The 22,359-nt window shown below is 39.5% G+C and overlaps 1 protein-coding gene across 1 annotated transcript; it reads left to right on the top strand.

Annotated features, from left to right (window-relative positions):
- The first annotated feature begins 11,068 nt into the window (after positions 1-11,068).
- Positions 11,069-12,421, top strand: LOC138869589 (uncharacterized). Its single transcript, XM_070147219.1, has 2 exons — positions 11,069-11,621; positions 12,252-12,421. The coding sequence occupies exons 1-2, from the start codon at positions 11,069-11,071 to the stop codon at positions 12,419-12,421; spliced, it is 723 nt and encodes a 240-aa protein (XP_070003320.1).
- Positions 12,422-22,359: the final 9,938 nt, after the last annotated feature.

Here is a 22,359-nt window from a genome sequence, read left to right as displayed (position 1 = left end):
CTATCGTCTACTAGCTATTCAGGGTTCCTCCAATGGGTATTCGGGACATTATGGTCATACTTCAGGTTAGCAGTCTGTCGTCCCGAGAGGTTGTTTTGAGTGCGGGGATCTTGGTCAGTAGTTGGTATTCTCATCCTATGATTACAGTGCCAGCTGCTGCACCAGTCGTCCGGTCGCCCAGAAGCGGAGGGCAGGTGGTTAGGGGTCGTCCTAGAGGTGGAGGCCAGTATGGTGGAGTCCAGACAGGTGGAGGCCAGCCAGGTGAAGGCCATTCAGGTGGGTTCTAGCCAGTCGGTGCTCCAGCTAGGTTCTATGCTTTCCCAGCCAGGCTAGATGCAGTGGCCTCAGATACCATGATCACATGTATTATTTCTGTCTGCTGTAAGGATTCTTAAGTTCCATTTGATCCGGGGTCTACATATTCATATGTATCATCTCTGTTTGCTTGTTTCTGGGTGTTCCTCATGAGTCCTTGGGTACTCCTATATATGTGTCCACGCTAGTAGGCGATTCCGTTATTGTGGATCGGATCTATCAGTCCTGTATCATGACTTTCTATGGTGATGATACTAGAGCAGATCTTCTATTGCTTGATATGACCGACTTTGAGGTCATCCTGGGCATGGATTGGTTGTCTCCATATCACGCCATCCTTGATTGCCATGCCAAGAATGTTACTTAGGCAATGCCAGAGTTGCCTAGATTGGAGTAGAAGGGTTCATCTATCAGGGCACCTAGTCAAATTATCTCTTTTATGAAGGCTCGACACACTATCAAGAAGGGTTATTTGGCTTATCTAGATTATGTTTGGGATACGGCTGCAGAGACTCCAACAATTGATTCAGTGCCCGTGGTCTGGAAGTTCTCCGGTATGTTTCCTTCTAATCTTCTTGGCATACCCCCCGATCGTGATATTGATTTTTGTATTGATTTGACTCCACGTACCCAGCTTATCTCTATTCCACCATACCGCATGGCTCCGAAAGAGTTGCAGGAATTGAAAGAACAGCTTGGGGAGTTGCTAGCAATGGGGTTTGTTAGACCGAGTGAGTCACATTGGGGTGCATCGGTGTTGTTCGTGAAGAAGAAATATGGGACTACTCGGATGTGCATTGATTACCGCCAGCTAAATAAAGTTACCATTAAGAATAAGTACCCGTTGCCGAGTATTGATGATTTGTTCGACTAGTTGTAGGGTGCTAGAGTTTTCTCTAAGATAGACTTGAGATCAGGGTACCATCTGTTAAAGATTCATGATTCGGATGTTCCAAAGACGGCTTTCCGGACTAGATATGGCCACTATGAGTTTCTAGTGATTTGCTTTAGTTTTACTAACTCCCCGACGACGTTTATGGATTTGATGAACAATGTGTTCAAGCCATATATTGATTTGTTTTTCATTGTCTTCATTGATTACATTTGATCTACTCGCGCAGCATGGAGGAGCACGAGCAATATTTGAGAGTGGTGCTTCAGACCTTGTGGGAATAGAAGCTATATGCTAAGTTCTCCAAGTATGAGTTCTGATTAGATTATGTGGCATTCTTGGGGCATGTTGTATCAGTTGAGGGTATTAAGGTAGATCCAGGAAGAAAGGCAGTTCAGAGTTGGCCTCGTCCTACCACGACGACTGAGATCAGGAGTTTCTCTGGTTAGTAGGTTATTATCGTTGATTTGTGGAGGACCTCTCATCTATAGTAGCTCCTTTGACTAGATTGACCCAGAAGGGTGCTCCGTTCCGATGGTCTGATGATTGTGAGGCGAGCTTTCAGAAGTTGAAAACCGCATTAACTTCAACACCAGTTCTAGTATTGCCTTCAGGGTCAGGGATGTATACTGTGTATTGCGACGCTTCACACGTTGGCCTGGGTTTTGTATTGATACAGGAGGGGCGAGTTATTGCATATGCTTCACGTGAATTGAAGCCCCATAAGAAGAATTACCCCATGCACGATTTGGAGTTGGCCGCGATAGTTCATGCTCTTAAGATCTGGAGGCATTATCTTTATGGGGTGTTTTGTGAAGTTTACACCGATCATCGCAGCTTGCAATATTTGTTCAAGTAGAGGGATCTCAATTTGAGATAGCGCAGGTGGCTTAAGTTACTAAAAGACTATGATATTATCATCTTTTATCATTCGGGCAAGGCGAATGTAGTTGCGGATGCCTTGAGCAGAAAGACATAGAGTATGAGTAGTTTGGCATTCATTGCAGTAGAGGAGAGGTCGTTAGCTTTGGTGATTTAGTCCATGACTAATAATTGTGAGGTTGTATATTTCAGAGCCCAGCCGAGTTCTTGCATGCATCTTTGCTCAGTCTTCATTATCCGAGCAGATCAAGTCTTGTTCGTTTGATGATCCACACTTGTTGGTTCTTAGGGAGACGGTACTACAGGGCGGTGCCAAGGAGGTTAATATTGGCAAGGATGGTATTCTGCGACTCTAGGGCCGCCTATGTGTTCCTAATGTTGATGGCTTGATGGAGAAGATTCTAGAGGAGGCACACAGTTCTCGATATTCTATTCATCCGGGTGCTACGAAGATGTATCGCGACCTGAGGTAGCATTATTGGTGGAAGGGAATGAATAAGGACATATTTGAGTATGTAGCGAGGTGTCTAAATTGCCAACAGGTTAAGTATGAGCACCAGAGAGATTGTCGCAGACCTTGAGTGGAAATGGGAGCACATTACTATGGACGTCGTAGTTGGATTGCCGCAGACCTTGAGGAAGTTTGATGCAGGTTGGGTCATTGTCAACAGGGTTACCAAGTCGGCACACTTCATTCCGATTGTGACCACGTATTCTTCAGAGAGATTGGCCCAGATTTACATTCAGGAGATTGTTCGGTTGCACGTTGTGCCTGTTTCCATCATATCAGATAGAGGAGCTTAATTTACATTGCATTTCTGGAGAGAAGTATAGAGTGAGTTGGGGACCTGAGCAAAGCTCAGCACAGCCTTTCATCCATAGACCGACGGGCAATCAGAGCAGACACTTCAGATCTTGGAGGATATGCTCAAAGAATGTGTGATTGACTTCGGAGGGCAATGAGATCAATTCTTGCCTTTAGCCGATTTGCTTACAACAACAGTTATCAGTCCAACATCAAGATGGCTCCATTTGAGGCTTTATATGGTCCACGATGTCGTTTTCCCATCAGATGGTTTGAGCCCGATGAGGCCAAGTTATATGGTAATGATTTAGTGAAGGATGCCTTGAAAAAGGTAAAGTTGATATAGGAGCGACTTCGCGCAGCACAGTCCAGATAGAAGAGTTACGCAAATCATAAGGCACGTAATTTATCATTTATGGTTGGCGAGAAGGTTCACTTGAAAGTCTCGCCGATAAAGGGAATCATGAGGTTTGGGAAGAAAGACAAGTTGAGCCCAAGGTTTATAGGTCCATTTGAGGTGTTGAGACGAGTTGAGAGGTTGCTTATGAGCTTGCTTTGCCTCTCAATCTATAGGGAGTTCATCCGGTCTTCCACATGTCTATGCTCTAGAGGTATCATGTAGACATGTCACATATGTTAGGCTACAACACGGTTTAGTTAGATGAGAGCCTGGGTTATAAGGAGGAGTCATTTGCCATTGTTGACAGACAGGTTCGCCAGTTGAGGTCCAAGAAGATTTTTGCAGTAATAGTTTCGTGGAGGGGTCAGCCAATCGAGTAGGCAACTTGGGAGACCGAGGAGGACATGCAAAGCATATATCTACACTAATTCGGCACTCCATGTATGATTCTAGACCCGTTCGAGGACGAACGTTTGTTTAATAGGGGGAGAATGTAACAACTTGACCGGTAGTTTTTCTTTATAGATCCTTGTTCCCCTAAATAAGACTCCCTGTATGTGCCTTTACTGTTTTATGACTTGCAGGAATGGTTAGTCCGGGATTGGAATGGTTTGGGTTGAAATTGGAACACTTGGTTCCTTAATGTTGGCTAAAAAGGGGCTAAATTTGACTTGAGTAAACGACCTCGAAACCCAGATTCAACGGTCCCAATAGGTTCATATGATGATTTTGGACTTGAGAATGTGTTCGGATCGGATTTTGGATGACCCGGGAGCGTTTCGACGCTTAATATTGAAAGTTGGCACATTGAAGGTTTTAAAGTTCTTTAAATCTGGTTTGGAGTAGGTTTCAGTATTATCGAGGTTTGTTTGGGATTCCGGTCTTGGGAATAGTTCCGTATGGTTATTTATGACTTGCACGCAAAATTTGGTGTTATTCCGAGTTGTTAAAGTATAATTCGGCGCGTTTGGAGTAAGTTAGAAGAATTTGAAGTTCATAAGTTTATTCTATTGATTTTGGATTGTGGATCTTAGTTTTAATGTTGTTTTCCGTGTTCCAAGGGTGAGAGAGAGTCTGTTTTATGTTTACAATCTTGGGCAAGGCCCCGAGAGTCTCGGGTGCTATTCGGACGAGGTGCAGATCAAGTTTGAACTTGAAAGGGGCTGCTAGTGCACTAGTTCTGGTGCGTCCGCACCTGCAAGATTTGAGCCATAGGTGCGAGCTCGTAGGTGCCACAGATGCGGTTATGGACGAGTGGGAGTGGCCCGTAGAAGCGGACCTAACGCAGATGCGACATCACTTTTGCGATGGGAGGGCCACAGATGCGAGATAAGGTTGGCCAGGTCTTGACCGTAGATGCGTCGCATTGTCCGCAGAAGTGGGTCCACAGAAGAGTGAGCCCATCCGCAGAAGCGAGATCGGGATTCCTAGTCCAGGACCGCACCTGCGATGGATTTTTCGCAAGTGCGGCTTTGTAGAAGTAGAAATCGCTGGAGGCAGAAGCTTCATTTAAGTCAGGACTTAGGTCATTTTGGTTCATTTATTGCATTCTTTTGGCGATCTTTGGAGCCCTCAGAGAGGGTTTTCACCTAGATATTGGAGGTAAGTAATTTCTATCCGATGTAAGTTGAATACGTAGATTATGGGTAGACTTTAACATGTAAAATAGTGAAACTTATGGGTTAGTTGAAAAACCTAGGTTTTGATAAAAATGGGATTTAACCACGAAAGCGATTATGGAATTGGGTAAAATTATATATTTGAGTTTGTGAGGTTATCGGTAACATTTATCTGCAAAATTTTTGGAATCCGGATACGTGGGCCCCGGGGTAAATTTTAGGAATCTTCTAATTTGGGTTGGGTAATTGCTATAATAGTTAATTATGAACTTTTGAACATGTATTGATTAATTTATGTAATATTTGACTAGTTTCAGATTGTTCGGATTCGAGTTGAGGCTTTAGAACGAATTTGCAGGTCGTAAAGTGAGCTTTGAGACGAGGTACGTCTCTTACCTAACCTTGTAAGAGGGAATTTACCCCATAGGTGATTTAAACTACTATTTGCTTCTAATTGTGGGGGCTACACATGCACGAGGTGACGAGAGTCCGTGCGTAGCTACTAATTATGCTTATGTCCAGGTAGTTTAGGACCCAAATCATAAAATACTTGTAATGTTTGCACCCTACTTTTTGATTAAAGTGCCTAACTTTTATTGGAACTTGATAAAGAATTCGTAAAGACCAAACTTCACTTACTTTGAGTTTTGGCGGGTTACTTGACCATTAATGGAGAATGTGCTCCCTTGTGTATAAACTTTGTGATAGCTTTTATATTGGTTATTCTTAGAATACCTTCTCTTCTTGTGGAGCAGGCCGAACGCCTCTACATTAGAGTAGATGCATCTATGGTTCGTGCCGCTCGACCCTCGGCAATGTACACATTATTCTAGATCGGGTTGTACGACCTCGGCATAAATCGTGCGTGATAATGTTTGGAGACCGAATACACTTAATATTGCTTTTATGATTTAAGAGATTATAATTTACTTAAGGGCCTGAAATTATTGAAATTATTATTATTTGTTGTTATTCATGTACCCAATGCCTATTAGAATTTCTGTATTTTATTATTGGCCCGCATTAAGTATCGAAGTCGACCCCTCGTTACTGCTTCTTCGTGGTTAGACTTTGGGTACATGTTGTTTATGTACTCACACTATACTTCTGCACAAATCGTGCAGGATTTGAGGCAGGTGCATCTGGCAGTCATACCGACGCGTACCACCGATACCCTGAGGCCTAGTGGTGAGCTGCTTCTTGAGCCGTTCTACAGCACCCAGAGTCTCTTTTTTGCATTTACTTTTCTGTCTACTTTATTTCAAACAGTAGTTAGAGTTTTGTATATTCTACTAATTGCTCATACACTTGTAACACCAGGCCTTGGAACACATACTAGTAGACTTTATGGTTTTGGAATAATTATTTCACTGCATCTGTTCACTCATTAGTCTTTGTCTTACTTATTAAATTTTCTACTTCTTATTCCTTAATAAAATAGAATTTAAACTACTTGAAAATTTATTAAAAAGGAAAAATGCAATGATTAATTCACTATTGGCTTCTGTAGCGGGAACGTTGGGCATTATCACAACCAATAGGACAAATTGGGTCGTGTCAAAGGATATTTTGAACAAGAATAGTTTGTCAAACGCAAGGGTAAAGGTATGTCCTTTAGCAGATGGGATAGTTGAAACGTGCTTGCCACGGATAACAATAAGACTTTTCAATAGTTGTGTAAGCTATATTTTCAGATTAAGTAGTCTCTCTATTCAGTTTTACTTGTCCTCTTTAGTAAATTAAGAAAGTACATTTTTATCCTTTTTCACCCTTATCATTTATTACTCATTTCTCAAATTATTTTTTCTGAAAATGCTATTATTATTGTGAATGAAATTATTCAATATAAACTTCATTTATTTTTTCTTAAATAGAGTACAAAGTAAAAATCGATAACTAAAAAGTGAAAGGAGGTAGTACTATTTTAAAGTTAGTTTTCTTATTTAGACGGTGTTGTAGACATATGATTTTTGACCCTCCCCAAGATTTTTCATATTTTAGCACGTAAATATTTAATTTAGGTCTAATATAACTATTTCAACTATTTTTGACTTCTTTACTTTATTTTCGTCATAAAAATAAAAAATTACAAAAAAATATTTTAGCTTACGTATCTTTCATAAATTTAAATAAAAAAAATATACAAAAATAGTACCTTATTTTTATCTTTACATAATCTTGAAAATACAAAAAATATATAATAGTTTCATCTTAGCTTTTGGATTGTGTAGTATTTTTATCTTATTTTTAAAAGGAGTCAATTAAGGTGTTGGATCATAATTTTAAGAGTTTTAGAGCCCAATTCTTGGCCCAATTGAGATTACTCCATTAAGCCTAGAGACCCTTCTAGACTCTGCTTTGGAACAAAAACAAATAAAAAAGACCCTAAGGACTTAACACAAAAAGACCTAGGGACTAATTGACAAAATACACAAAAATACACCTAAACCTAGACTCTACATATAAAGTAATGCTTAAAATCTAAAAAAAGGAGGAGAAGGCTGAAAAAGATAAAAGCTGCGCAGCTTTTTCACAAAAAATAACGACCCCCACCCCTTGAAGATCATCGTCTTCTTCAGCCCATCCACCCCCCGTTTTGATTTCTTCTTCTTTAAAATACATCTAGCCCCAGCCTTACCACTAACCAACAACCCCTGAACGCTAATACACCCAAACCCACCGGCAAGACCTATCTCCAGCCACCTCCACTGAACCAATAGCCCGCTGGAGAACAGACGCACAAGCACGGAGAACCAGCGAACTCGAAACCGCCGTAGAACTCCACCAAATCGCCGGACCTCCACTCCAAGAACCCCATCTCCCAGCGAAAAACACCCGAACTCAAAAGCTCCAGCTCTTCAAAACAGTTTTTCGCTTTCAATTTTTGGTCATGGAGATTTACGTTTGAGTCCGTTGTTCTTCATTTCCGTTTGAGGTCCGTTCGTCGTCTCGATTTTGGTTCTAAATGTTGATGTTTACTTAATACATTCAAGCTGTGATGAGTGGAATATAATTCTGATAATTGCATGATTTTCGTGGATCTGTGTTGATTAATTGACCTTAATGTTTGTTAAATATCTTGTTATTTGTCCATTTTCTTTTACTTTTTCCCTTACTATTAGTTCTCTTATTCACTGTTCCTAAATGCTAGGACGTTGTGCTTAATTTGGAAGATTATTGTATTTAGTTTAAATTTTCTATGATGAATATGAGGTCATGGAAAAGGGGGTAGGATAGAGTTCGTACTAATTTTTTATGTTCAAGAATTCGAGCTTAGAATAATTGTTATATTTGGCTTTATTTATTATCTGGTTTTATTCACATGTTTGGGCCTAATGTGCTAAATGTCACTTTTTACCGCTTTGATACTATTTGAACTGTATATAAATTATTACGAAACTCTCCTCTCTCTGAGTCTTCTAAATCATCTTGGAAGTGTGCACTTCATGTGACTTATTTTCTGTTAGAGTCATATTCTAATTTTAGAACGAGGTTCGGACAAGTTGCAAAGCCGGTGAAGCTTCTCTATTCCCGGTACGCTGCCCCCCCTCGGCCCCCCCGGCTAGAGCTTTCCGCTCGGGTCAGCCAGGTCTAGAACAAATAAACCCAGGTTTTTAAACCTAGAATAACATAGCCTCATGCTGGATCCCTAGTAGGAACGCTTGTTTGCATCACGTGCATCTGACTTTGGGACTCAACACAAGGGTTGGGTCCGTCTAGGACAGGTGTACCCAAAATAACATACCATCTTGATGCATCATATGTGCTACATGTTGCATTTCTTCAAGGGTGAAAGAGTCATTTGGCGGACCAATGATAGTTGAGGGCAAATGGAAAAAGAAAAAAATGCGAAAGAAAAGAGGTTGAAGTATAAAAATGAAGCAAGTGGGGGCCCAGTTATAATTTTCTTGCACACCTTTTCAAAAAAAAACCAAAAAAAATTGAAAATAAAGAAAATCCAAAAAAAGAGTTTGCATTTTCCCCGTCATTTTTTTAAAAAAAATAAAAAAAATAGAAAAGAAAATCCAAAAGATGTTTACATGTTTCATCATTTTTTTCAAAACAAAAGACAAAAAATATTTTTTTCTCTGAATTAGTTGTTATTTTTATTTCTTGCCTGTATCTAGTCTGCCCGAACTATGCATACCTGATTCTCGTCTTTCGGGGCGTGATACGTAGGCAACCCACATAGGGTCCGGTCTTCCTAGTAAATCTTAGGTTCTTGGCTTTGCGGGGTCTTAGCCAAATTTTGCATTTTTAGCTACTTTTGGCCACATAGTCATTTTGCAAAAATAGTCTCAATTATGTCTTGTATGTAGACGTCTAATAGGGAGTGTTATTATCTCACATAGTGTTGGTTAAAATTTTCTCATACAGGTGTGAGTCTATTTACCGGAGTTTGAGCATGGCAGACACTCCGGGACCATCCAGTCAGGATCGCTCATTCAGGAGTAGATTAAAAGAAGATTTTCTTTTCTTTTTATACGTTTTGAGTCTGTTTTCCATTTTATGTCGTCTTTTACCTTCTAGTTTTGTATAGTAATGTCGAGTTTTTCTATTATTATTGTACTTTCTGTTATGCATTTGAAAAGGTGTGTTATAAATAAAAAATCCAAAAAAAAAGAGATATTGCATTTTATATTTCCGTTAGAAGTTTTCTTTAGAATACTAATTCTAGGAATAAAAAACCATTTGAGGTGGTTTTCCTTTATTGAATTAATATTGCTTTTATATTTTCTTTTAGTACATTAAGACCAAAAATTCAAAAAAAAAAAAAGAAGAAAAAAACGAGAATTTTATTTAGTACCTCTTTAAAAGTTTTATTTTAAGATATTAATTCCAAAAACTCAAAAAGATTTTTTTTACCATCAAATGAAAATTCAAATATTTTTTTTTGGTTTATTCTTTAGATTTTCTTCCTAAAAAAGAATCAAATTTTTTTCTCTTGTAGGAGTTTTTTCCTTAATAATTTCCCATAGAGTGTTTGTTTCAAAAAAAAAAAGACATGCTCGTTAAGCTTGAGTTTAGAGTAGGTTATAGAACATTCAGTCTAGAAAAAAGAGATTTGCTTATTTTGTTTCTCTTTTCTCATTAGAGTTGTCATCATGGAAAAAAAAGAAAATAGAATGTCAGTTTATTTTCTTTATTCCTGATCTTCCCGAACTACGCAAAGATCTGATTCATGTGGGGTCATGATACGTAGGCAACCTACATAGGGTTCGATCGAATTATTTTTTTATTTTATTTTATTAAAAGAAAAGGAAAAGAAAAAGAAAAAGGAAAAAAAAAAGAGAAAAAAAGAGATGAAATTGAGGGATGTGAGAAATGAGAGGTAAGAAAAGAGTGAAATTAGAAAAAGAGGAAGGAAAATGATCAAGCAAGTGCTAGAAAAGTGAAGAAAAGAGAGGATTGAAATGAATAAATTGGGATGACGCCAACTGACCTTCGTACCCTCGAAGTCATTTTAGAACCGATAATTGTGGCTAGGTGAAAGTGAGATTATCTTATGTTAAATGCCCTAACGCTAACGTGATGGCTTCATTTTGTTATATTCATAGCAGAAGGGTGGTTGGTTTGTGGTTTTTAAAGTGGTAACTCTTCTCTACAACATAAAGTCAAAAGGCAATGACAGACAACAACAGAACTGAGTTGGTTGATACCGGTGCCCGAAAGCAGTTGTTTGAACATGACAATGGGTTGGTTAAAAAGGTAAAGATGTTAAGACAACACATGACGGACATGTATCAGGCTTGGATGACTGGGAAGGCACCACCCCCACCACCACCTAGCTTCCTAGATGCTGCCCTTACCCAAACTCCGGACCCAAAGCTAGATGATCCTCCATACTCTCCAGATCCACCCGCTTATCATAGCTTTTCCAACCACCCTAGTAGCTCCATCACGCGTCCTCCAACTATCTTTTCCCATAAGTGCCCTCATGTCACATCCACTATCCCCGACAATGAACACTCACTCAAAGCTCATGATGCCCAACATTACCCCTTAGAGGTTGCCCACAATGTCCCCAACTTATACAAGCAGGGCTCGCGGGATGAGCCTCATGTTGAAAATGAAAAGTTCACAGGAAGAGAAGGACAAGATGGGATACCAGGAGGCTAAAAGGCATAGAACAGTCCTTAGAGAACAAGCAAGGAATGGGAGACCAGGGTAGCATGGCTTACAAGGAACTGTCTGTGTCCCCTGACGTTCGCCTTTCTGAGGGATTTAAAGTGCCAAAATTTAACTTGTATGATGGGCGTGGGGATCCGGTAGCCTATTTGAGGGTCTTTTGCAGTAAAATGAGAAGTGTTGGCGAGAAAGATGATTTGTTGATGGCGTATTTTGGTGAGAGCTTGACTGGGGCAGCTTTGGAATGGCATAATCGTCAAGATGTTGGTAAGTGGCCTACAATGGGTGACATGGATCAAGATTTTGTTCGATACTTTCAATACAAATACGGTGTTACCCCAGACCGCTCTTACCTATCTAGAATGGAAAAGAAGTCGGAGGAAAGCTTTAGGGAGTTTGGGCTTAGATGGAGGGAGAAAGTTTCTCAAGTCAGTACCCCGATTGGTGAAAAAGAAGTGGTTGAGCTTTTCCTACAAGCCCAGGCACCAACCTACTTCACTCATTTGATCCCGACCTTGGGTAAGCCTTTCAATGATGTGTTAAAAATGGGGGAGATGGTAGAAGAGGGAATCAAGTCAGGCAAAATCATGAGTTATTCGGCATTGAAAGATACTACGAAAGACATTCAGAACATCCTAGCTAGTTTGGGTGGAAGATAGAGAAATAGAAAAGATGATCTGATGGGCCTTCCTGCTCAACACTTCCAGCCTCGACATCGTCCCCGTGGATATCCTTGTGCACCAGATGACCCTCCCCAATGCTACTTCTCTCCACAGAACTCCCAAAGTCATACATCACTTTCCCAGTACCCTGTCCACAATGGACCACCATATGCTCCACACCCACAAGGCCCGCGATGGCCCACACCACTTCCCCAAATGTCTTACCCGCCCCCACGAGCCTATCGAAACCCTCCTGGATCAGGTTTCCGGCCCAATCAAGCATTTAATAATGAGAGATTGTAGAGAAAGAAAACCCTCACTTCATTGGGAGAGTCATATGCCAGTCTGTTCTAGAGGCTAAGGAAATTGGACATGTTGAAGCCGATTCAAATAAAAATGTCAAACCCTCTTCTAAAGAAGTTTGATTTTTCTCAAAGGTGCGCATATTGCTCAGATGCCCCGGGGCATGACATAGAGAAGTGTTGACATATGAAGAAAGCAATTCAGAAGCTTATTGATACAAGTGACATTGTCGTGCAAAATCCAGATGCAGCAGACACTAGCCAAGGGCCATCGCCTGTGTGTAATGAGACGCATATGGTAGGTATGATTTATATTGAAAAGGAATATGAGAATTCTTCTGAGTTCCTTGGAGGTCCACGCGCTATGAAGCTTTCAGCGCTATCAGAGGTTGATCCTAAAAACGAGCAGGCATAGGGAACCCAAAAGCAATTTGTTAAGAACAATGCGATGGAGACTTGTGAAGATCCTAGTATTGTTGATGCAGAAGTCAGTAGCTAAGATGCTGAGTTTGGTGATTGGAATGACGATTTTTTCTTGGTTAGCCAGGGAGGAGTTTTGGTGGTTTATTTTGTTGTCATTTCTATTGTTCGGGTTATTTGCAGGGTTGTAATTTGGATATTGTCTTGTGATTCAAACCCTTCTATCCTTTTATTTTGCCTAGTTGTTTAGTCGTAGCAGCTCGTTTAGTGTTGTCTAAGTTTGTTCTAGGTTTGTAACCCCAGTTTAGTTTGCTTGTTTTGTTGTTCAAATCCTTTCACCAACTGTCTAATGTAATTTTCTGTTTTCTGTAACTGCTAGTCATTTTTTGTTTAGTTCTCTTTTCTTTTATAGTTCTTTTCCTGTTGACTCTAGTGACATGACATGCACACATAATTCTCAGCCTAGTTTTAAAAGTCAATTTAGTTATGAAGGAATGAAGCAATTTTGAAAATGTAAGGACATGCGAGGGGAAATAAGCAAAGGCATTTTGAGATCACTTCAAGCTCGAATTGTGTGAAACTGGGTAGATAGAACATAAAGAAACCCTATTGAAATGCATCATGCCGCATCGGGTCGAAGCTAAAGGCAAGTTCTCCCCAAATTTGCAGGGGGGCATTCATGGTAATGAGAGTGAGAGTGTTGTCCAATGGTGCTTTATATTTAATGGATGTAGAAGGCAAATGTGTAGAAATGGCTATCAATTCTGATGCGGTCAAAAGATATCATGTATGATTCCTTTGGTTAAGTTGTGTTTGTTTGTACTTGGCATGTTTTGAAGATTGGAATGACGAAGGTATTTTGTTCTGCTATCTAAACACTTTATCCTTTGTTACTCTTTTTGAGCCTTATTTATTTCTTTTTCATACCCCTCTTTAGGAATCAGTAGTAAAGTTCAGAAACGCATGTGCAAAATGTAAGTAAAGGACAAAGAGAAAAAGAGAAAGAAAAGAATGAAGAGAGAAAGAAAAGAATGAAGAGAAGAAAAAAAAAGAGAGGAAAAAACAACAAAAAGAAAAACAAAAGGAAGAAAAGAAGAGAAAGAAAAAGAAAAGAAAAATCACAACAAACAAAGTAATTCCTATGGCATGAACTACGTTCGACCTGATTCCTTTTAAGGATACGTAGGCAGGCTCACGGTTTGGTCCCATCAAAATAAAAATCCAAAAGTCCCCAAGCAATGAAACTGGGGCAGAAGTTGTGGTTGTTGTGAGAAAATCTGGTTCCAAAAGTTGTAATTTTGAACCCGGCTGAGTTTGTTTTGAGCCTTTTGATACCCTTTCTTTCTAGCCCCATCCAAAAGCCCACATTACGGTCCAGAGAAAGACCTTCCGATTAGTCTTCGAGAGATGTCGAGGCGAGCAAGTAGAGGTAAATCATATCAGGGGTAACATTCCAGCAAAATGAGAGAGTCTTATTGGTGAGAACCTTCACGAGCATCTTGAGGCGACTGTAAGTTGAGAGAAAGAAAAAAAATGAGAGTGGCTTGATGGTGAAAACCCTTCGGGCACTACAAGTCGAGATTGTGAATCAGATTGGATAATCAGAGCATTGAAGCCCAGTTTCGCAGCTTGGAGGTATAACAGGAGTTGAACATCATACTTGCTTGACAGAATATCCATAGGTGCATGTCATGGTTATTAGAGTTGGTATCCACATTTGATAGGTTTCTACTTTGTAGTTTTCTTGTTAGGAATCATCTCTTTCCATTGTCCTTTACTTTGTTCCTTTTGTCTTGTTTACTTCCTCTTCTTAAGTCTATTTGGTCAGAACAAGTGAGAAATGACTTCAAAATTTGCCACCAACTTTCCAATTGCACAAAACGGGATCTGGCTAGCACATCAAAGTGTCATAAGTTAAGAAAGAACAACAAGCGCACTGAGTTGATAACAATCAACATGCTTTGGGATCCATGTGAAATACAAATGTTTGGTATATATCAATTCATGAACAGTGCAACAGATGGAGAGTGTTAGGTGAATGGATCAAAGGTATTTTCTGTGATAAGATTGACAAAGAAAGTGATTAGTCAATGAACAAGCAAGGTTTTCGAGTAGAAATCAAAGATATCATGGGAAGTGAAGGAGCAATCGCCCTCAAAGTCAAGGCCACAAACCAACCACCATATTTTTAAACTGACAAGATTTTTCTTTGATTGGAACAGGGGCAGAAATTTCATTTGTTTCAGAGAAACCCTCCGTAAGGAAAGGCAAGCACCAGACAAATTTGACCGTAAATTCTCAGGACCTTCCTGAAAAATGGGACCTAGTTTAAAATTCAAAACAATCATGAGTAGTAAAATCTAGCATAAATATACCCCAAAGAATATAATATGTTTTCAAAGTTTGCATGTTTGAGATAGGAATCAATTAGGAGTTTTCAGGACCCTCCTGAATAATGGGATCTAGCTTTAAGATTTCCATTAGATAACAAGATGTAGCGGAAGTAATACCTTTAGAAGATATAATTTAAATTTAAAACTGTCATTTAACTAGGAGTTATCAGGACCTTCCTTGATAATGGAATTTAGCTTTCAGATTCTTAGAATATTTGGTAACATTATTCAGTTTAACCCTCACAGATGTGCCCAACTACCAAACTGGGACAGAAAATGTTCTTTGTTATGTCTATTTTGTTGAAATCAGGTGCCCAATACAGTTCAAGTTTAGCAGTTAGGCGCCCACCTAGAGAGCATGGGAATACAGTTCAAATTCAGCAATCAGGCGCCCACCTGGAGAGCACGGGAATACAGTTCAAGTTCAGCAATAAGGTGCACACCTGGAGAGCACGGGAATACAGTTCAAGTTTAGAAATCAGGCGCCTACCTGGAGAGCATGGGAATACAATTCAAGTTCAGCAATCAGGTGCCCACCTGGAGAGCACGGGAATACAGTTCAAGTTCAGCAATCAGGCGCCCACCTGGAGAGCACGGGAATACGGTTCAAGTTCAGCAATCAGGTGCCCACCTGGAGAGCACGGCAATACAGTTCAAGTTCAGCAATCAGGCGCCCAACTGGAGAGCACGGGAATACAGTTCAAGTTCAGCAATCAGGCGCCCACCTAGAGAGCACGGGAATATAGTTCAAGTTCAGCAATCAGGCGCCGACCTGGAGAGCACGGGAATACAGTTTAAGTTCAGCAATCAGACGTCCACCTGGAGAGCACGGGAATACAGTTCATATTTTGGCAATCAGGCGTCCATCTGGAGAAAAGGAAAGCATCTCAGATTATAATTCTAGTTCAGCAATCAGGCATCCAACTGAAGAAAAGGGAAAGTGTTTCAGATCACAATTCAAGTCGGCAACAAAGGGACTTCATCTAGAAAATACAAGTCAACAAGGCAATAGGAATTACAAGATCAAGTTTGAAGATATAGATAGGATCCTTGTAATGCATAGATCATAGTTTAGTCTAGCTTCTTTTATTTTGTCATGGTGTAATAAGGAAGTCAGTAAGCAGTAGCACCTGTAGCTAGCAAGCATCAAGGTTCAAATCCAAAGTCTGCATGAAGATCCATTCAAGACTCAAGATCAAGCTTCAGAAGATTTATAGATAGGAATCTTGTAACTCGTAGTTGACAGGCTTAGCTAGTCTTTTTCATGATTTGATTTTTGATGTAACATCAGGACCGTGGAATCGGAACCTTGACAGAACGGCACCTCGACCGGCTCTCCACCTGGGTATACTCCATCATCTCACTCACTTCTGAATTACACGTGGCCTGATTCCTTTATAGCCAAGGATATTTATGCAGCCCAGATACCAGGGCTCGGTCACATTCCCCTCTCTCTTAGTTTTAGTCTCTCCAAATAAGGGTCAGGTCAAAAACCTATCTAGTCGTTCTATTTCTAAAAACTCTTCGTGTTTCCAATCAAAGAGGGGCAGCTGTAGACATGTGATTTTTGACCCTCCCCGTGATTTTTCATATTTTAGCACGTAAATATTTAATTTAGGCCTAATATAGCTATTTCAACTATTTTTGACTTCTTTACTTTATTTTCGTCATAAAAATGAAAAATTACAAAATAATATTTTAGCTTACGTATCTTTCATAAATTTAAATAAAAAAATATACAAAAATAGTACCTTATTTTTATCTTTACATAATCTTGAAAATACAAAAAATATATAATAGTTTCATCTTAGCTTTTGGATTGTGTAGTATTTTTATCTAATTTTTAAAAGGAGTCAATTAAGATGTTGGATCACAATTTAAAGAGTTTTAGAGCCCAATTCTTGGCCCAAATCGGATTAGTCCATTAAGCCTAGGGGCCCTTCTAGACTCTTCTTTGGAACAAAAATAAATAAAAAAGACCCCAAGGACTTAACACAAAAAGTCCTAGAGACTAATTGACAAAATACACAAAAATACACCTAAACCTAGACTCTACATATAAAGTAATGCTTAAAATCTAAAAAAAAAAGGAGGAGAAGGCTGAAAAAGACAAAAACTGCACAGCTTTTTCACAAAAAATAACGACCCCCACCCCCTGAAGATCATCGTCTTCTTCAGCCCACCCACCCCCCTTTTTTGATTTCTTCTTCTTTAAAAAACATCTAGCCCCAGCCTTACCTCTAACCAACGACCCCTGAATGCTAATACACCCAAATCCGTCGGCAAGACCTATCTCCAGCCACCTCCACTGAACCAATAGCCTGTCGGAGAACAGACGCACATGCATGGAGAACCAGCGAACTCGGAACCGCCGTAGACCTCCACCAAATCACCGGACCTCCACTCCAAGAACCCCATCTCCCAGCGAAAAACACCCGAACTCAAAAGCTCCAGCTCTTCAAAACAGGTTTTCGCTTTCAATTTCTGGTCATGGAGATTTACGTTTGAGGCCGTCGTTCTTCATTTCCGTTTGAGGTCCGTTCGTCGTCCCGATTTGGGTTCTAAATGTTGATGTTTTCTTAATACATTCAAGCTGTGATGAGTGGAATATGATTCTGATAATTGCATGATTTTCGTGGATCTGTGTTGATTAATTGACCTTAATGTTTGTTAAATGTCTTGTTATTTGTCCATTTTCTTTTACTTTTTCCCTTACTATTAGTTCTCTTATTCACTGTTCCTAAATGCTAGGACGTTATGTTTATTTTGGAAGATTATTGTATTTAGTTTAAATTTGCTATGATGAATATGAGGTCATGGAAAAGGGGTAGGATAGAGTTCGTACTAATTTTTTATAGTTAGGATTGGACTTGCTCAAATGTGTGAAAATCCGGTGTAACTTCAGTGGCTATACAAGTAATAGTTTCAAATTGTGTTTGTTTTAAAATAATTCTTTACTTAAGTGAAGGGTGCCATATTAAATAACGCCAATAGTTTATGGCCCTCAAAAGATTAGTGCGAATATTCTTTAAAATTAAAATTGAGGTGTGCCATAGTACAAAAATTAGATAACCCATGGCCCTCAAATAATTAATTGGAACTCTTTAAATCGGGGTGTGCCATTAGTTGAATTCTCCATGGCCCTCGCAAACTTGAAAGTGAGTAGTTGCTTTAGGCACGCAATTTAAATTAATTTCCTTAAACTCGGGTGTGCATTTCATGTGACCCAAATCAAAATCTCAACAACGTTAAATAAAATGTTTTGTGGACCACGGGTGCATTTCATGTGGTGTGGTCCAAGACGTGTTCTAGATAACGTTGAATCTTCCTAAAACTAATTAAAGGCGGCTAATAAGTTAAAATGTACCATAGGCTAAAACATGTATTCAAATCAGATAATAGGCCAATTATAACAGTTGAGCGACCGTGCTAGAACCACGAAACTCGGGAATGCCTAACACATTCTCCCAGGTTAACAGAATTCCTTTCCCGGATTCCTGTGTCCGTAGACCGTAAACAGAGTCAATCTTTTCTTCGATTTGGGATTTGAACCGATGACTTGGGACACCATAAATTATCCCAAGTTGCGACTCTGAATTTTAAATATAATAATCTCGTTTCGATTGTCACTTAAATTGGAAAAAATTCTCTTACACCCTTTCGAGGTGTAGGAATAAGGAGGTTTGACAGCTCTGGCGACTCCACTGGGGATCAAGAACCCAGAATCTCTGGTTCAGGGTTCAAGAATTCGAGCTTAGAATAATTGTTATATTTGACCTTATTTATTATCTGGTTTTATTCATATGTTTGGGCCTAATGTGTTAAATGTCACCTTTTACCGTTTTGATACTATTTGAACTGTATATAAATTATTACGAAACCCTCCTCTCTCTGAGTATTCTAAATCATCTGGAAAGTGTGCACTTCGTGTGACTTATTTTCTGTTAGAGTCATATTCCAATTTTAGAACGAGGTTCGGACAAGTTGCAAAGCCGGTGAAGCTTCTGTATTCCCGGTACGCTGCCCCCTCCCCCCGGCTCGAGCTCGAGCTGTCCGCTCGGGTAAACCAGGTCTAGAACAAATAAACTCAGGTTTTTAAACCTAGAATAACATAGTCTCATGTCGGATCCATAGTAGGAACGCTTTTTTTTCATCACGTGCATCTGATTTTGGGGAATCAACACAGGGGTTGGGTCTGTCTAGGACAGGTGTACCCAAAATAACAGACCATCTTGATGCATCCTATGTGCTACATGTTGCATTTCTTCAAGGATAAAAGGGTCATTTAGCAGACCAATGATAGTTGAGGGCAAATGGAAAAAGAATAAAATGCAAAAGAAAAGAGGTTGAAGTATAAAAATGAAGCAAGTGGGGCCCAGTTATAATTTTCTTGCACACCTTTTCAAAAAAAACCAAAAAAATTGAAAATAAAGAAAAATCCAAAAAAAGAGTTTGCATTTTCCCCGTCATTTTTTTTTTAAAAAAAAAGGAAAAAATCAAAAAAAAGTAGAAAAGAACATCCAAAAGATGCTTACATGTTTCATCATTTTTTTCAAAATAAAAGACAAAAAATATTTATTTCTCTGAATTAGTTGTTATTTTTATTTCTTGCCCGTATCCAATCTGCCCGAACTATGCATACCTGATTCTCCTCTTTCGGGGTGTGATACGTAGGCAACCCACATAGGGTCTGGTCTTCCTAGTAAATCTTAGGTTCTTGGCTTTGCGGGGTCTTAGCCAAATTTTGCATTTTTAGCCACTTTTGGCCACATAGTCATTTTGCAAAAATAGTCTCAATCATGTCTTGCATGTGTCTAATAAGGAGTAATATTATCTCACATAGTGTTGGTTAAAATTTTCTCATACAGGTGTGGGTCTATTTACCGGAGTTTGAGCATGGCAGACACTCCGAGACCATCCAGTCAGGATCGCTCATTCAGGAGTGGATTAAAAGAAGATTTTCTTTTATTTTTATACGTTTGAGTCTGTTTTCCTTTTTATGTCGTCTTTTACCTTCTAGTTTTGTATAGTAATGTCGATTTTTTCTATTATTATTGTACTTTCTGTTTTGCATTTGAAAAAGTGTGTTATAAATCAAAAATCTCAAAAAAAAAAAGATATTGCATTTTATATATCCGTTAAAAGTTTTCTTTTGAATAATAATTCTAGGAATAAAAAAACCATTTGAGGTGGTTTTCCTTTATTGAATTAATATTGCTTTTATATTTTCTTTTAGTACATTAAGACCAAAAATTCAAAAGAAAAAAAGAAAAAAAAAGAGAATTTTATTTAGTACCTCTTTAAAAGTTTTCTTTTAAAATATTAATTCCAAAAATTCAAAAAGATTTTTTTTACCATCAAATGAAAATTCAAATATTTTTCTTTGGTTTATTCTTTAGATTTCCTTCCTAAAAAAGAATCAAAATTTTTTCTCTTGTAGGGGTTTTTTCCTTAATAATTTCTCACAGAGTATTTGTTTCAAAAAAAAAGAGAGAAAAGCACATGCTCATTAAGCTTGAGTTTAGAGTAGGTTATAGAACATTCAGTCTAGAAAAAAAAAAGATTTGCTTCTTTTATTTCTCTTTTCTCATTAGAGTAGTCATCATGGTAAAAGAGGAAGGAAAAGAGTGAAATTAGAAAAAGAGGAAGGAAAATGATCAAGCAAGGGCTAGAAAAGCGAAGAAAAGAGAGGATTGAAATGAACAAATTGGGATGATGCCAACTGACCTTCGTACCCTCGAAGTCATTTTACAACCAATAACTGTGGCTAGGTGCATTGCACATAAAGTGAGATTATCTTATGTTAAATGCCCTAATGCTAACGTGATGACTTCATTTTGTTATATTCATAGAAGAAGGGTGGTTGGTTTGTGGTTTTTAAAGTGGTAACTCTTCTATACAACATAAAGTCAAAAGGTAATGGTAGACAACAACGGAACTGAGTTGGTTGATATCGGTTTCCGGAAGCAGGTGTTTGAACATGACATTGGGTTAGTTAAAGAGGTAAAGATGTTAAGACAATACATGGTGGACATGTATCAGGCTTGGATGACTGGAAAGGCACCACCCCCACTACCACCTAGCTTCTTAGATGCTGCCCTTACCCAAACTCCGGACCCAATGCTAGATGATCCTCCATACTCTCCAGATCCACCCGTTTATCATAGCTTTTCCAACCATCCTAGTAGCTCCATCACTCGTACTCCAACTATCTTTTCCCAAAAGTGCCCTCATGTCACATCCACTATACCTGACAATGACCACCCACTCAAAGCTCATGATGCCCAACATTACCCCTCAGAGGTTGCCCACAAGGTCCCCAACTCATACAAGCATGGCCCGCGGGATGAGCCTCATGTTGAAAATGAAAAGTTCACAGGAAGAGAAGGGTGAGATGGGATACCCAGGAGGCTAAAAGGCATAAAACAGTCCTTAGAGAACAAGCAAGGAATGGGAGACCAGGGTAGCATGGCTTACAAAGAACTGTCTGTGTCCCCTGATGTTCGCCTTTTCACAGGATTTAAAGTGCCAAAATTTAACTTGTATGATGGGCGTGGGGATCTGGTAGCCCATTTGAGAGTCTTTTGCAGTAAAATGAGAAGTGTTGGCGAGAAAGATGATTTGTTAATGACGTATTTTGGTGAGAGCTTGAATGGGGCAGCTTTGGAATGGCATAATCGTCAAGATGTTGGTAAGTGTCCTATATTAGGTGACATCGCTCAAGATTTTGTTCGATACTTTCAATACAAATCAGGCGTTACCCCAGACCGCTCTTCCCTATCTAGAATGGAAAAGAAGCCAAAAGAAAGCTTTAGGGAGTTTGGGCTCAGATGGAGGGAGCAAGCTGCTCAAGTCAGTAATAAAAAAGAAATGGTTGAGCTTTTCCTACAAGCCCAGGGGCCCACCTACTTCAGTAATTTGATCCCGGCCTTGGGTAAGCCTTTCAATGATGTGTTAAAAATGGGGGAGATGGTAGAAGAGGGAATCAAGTTAGGCAAAATCATGAGTTATTCGGCATTTAAAGATACTTTGAAAGACATTCAGAACATCCCAGTAAGTTTGGGTGGAAGAAAGAGAAATAGAAAAGATGATCTGATGGGCCTTCCTGCTCAACACTTCCAGCCTCGACATCGTCCCCGTAGATATCCTTGTGCACCAGATGACCCTCCCCAATTCTACTTCTCTCCACAGAACTCCCAAAGTCGTACATCACTTTCCCAGTACCCTGTCCACAATGCACCACCATATGCTCCACCCCCACAAGGCCCGCGATGGCCCACACCACTTCCCCAAATGTCTTACCCGCCCCCACGAGCCTATCGAAACCCTCCTGGATCAGGTTTCCGGCCCAATCAAGCATTTAATAATGAGAGATTGTAGAGAAAGAAAACCCTCACTTCATTGGGAGAGTCATATGCCAGTCTGTTCTAGAGGCTAAGGAAATTGGACATGTTGAAGCCGATTCAAATAAAAATGTCAAACCCTCTTCTAAAGAAGTTTGATTTTTCTCAAAGGTGCGCATATTGCTCAGATGCCCCGG

Source organism: Nicotiana sylvestris, chromosome 5 (assembly GCF_000393655.2).
Source record: "Nicotiana sylvestris chromosome 5, ASM39365v2, whole genome shotgun sequence".
NCBI classification, from domain to species: domain Eukaryota; kingdom Viridiplantae; phylum Streptophyta; class Magnoliopsida; order Solanales; family Solanaceae; genus Nicotiana; species Nicotiana sylvestris.
This window is presented reverse-complemented; position numbering and strand designations above follow the sequence as displayed.

Bases quoted from the DNA above. Each gene is read 5' to 3' on its own strand.
- LOC138869589 (XM_070147219.1), top strand. From the start codon at position 11,069: ATGGGAGACCAGGGTAGCATGGCTTACAAGGAACTGTCTGTGTCCCCT. The intron at 11,622-12,251 runs GCAAAATCATGA...TGCAAAATCCAG, and splicing joins AGAAGAGGGAATCAAGTCAG to ATGCAGCAGACACTAGCCAA.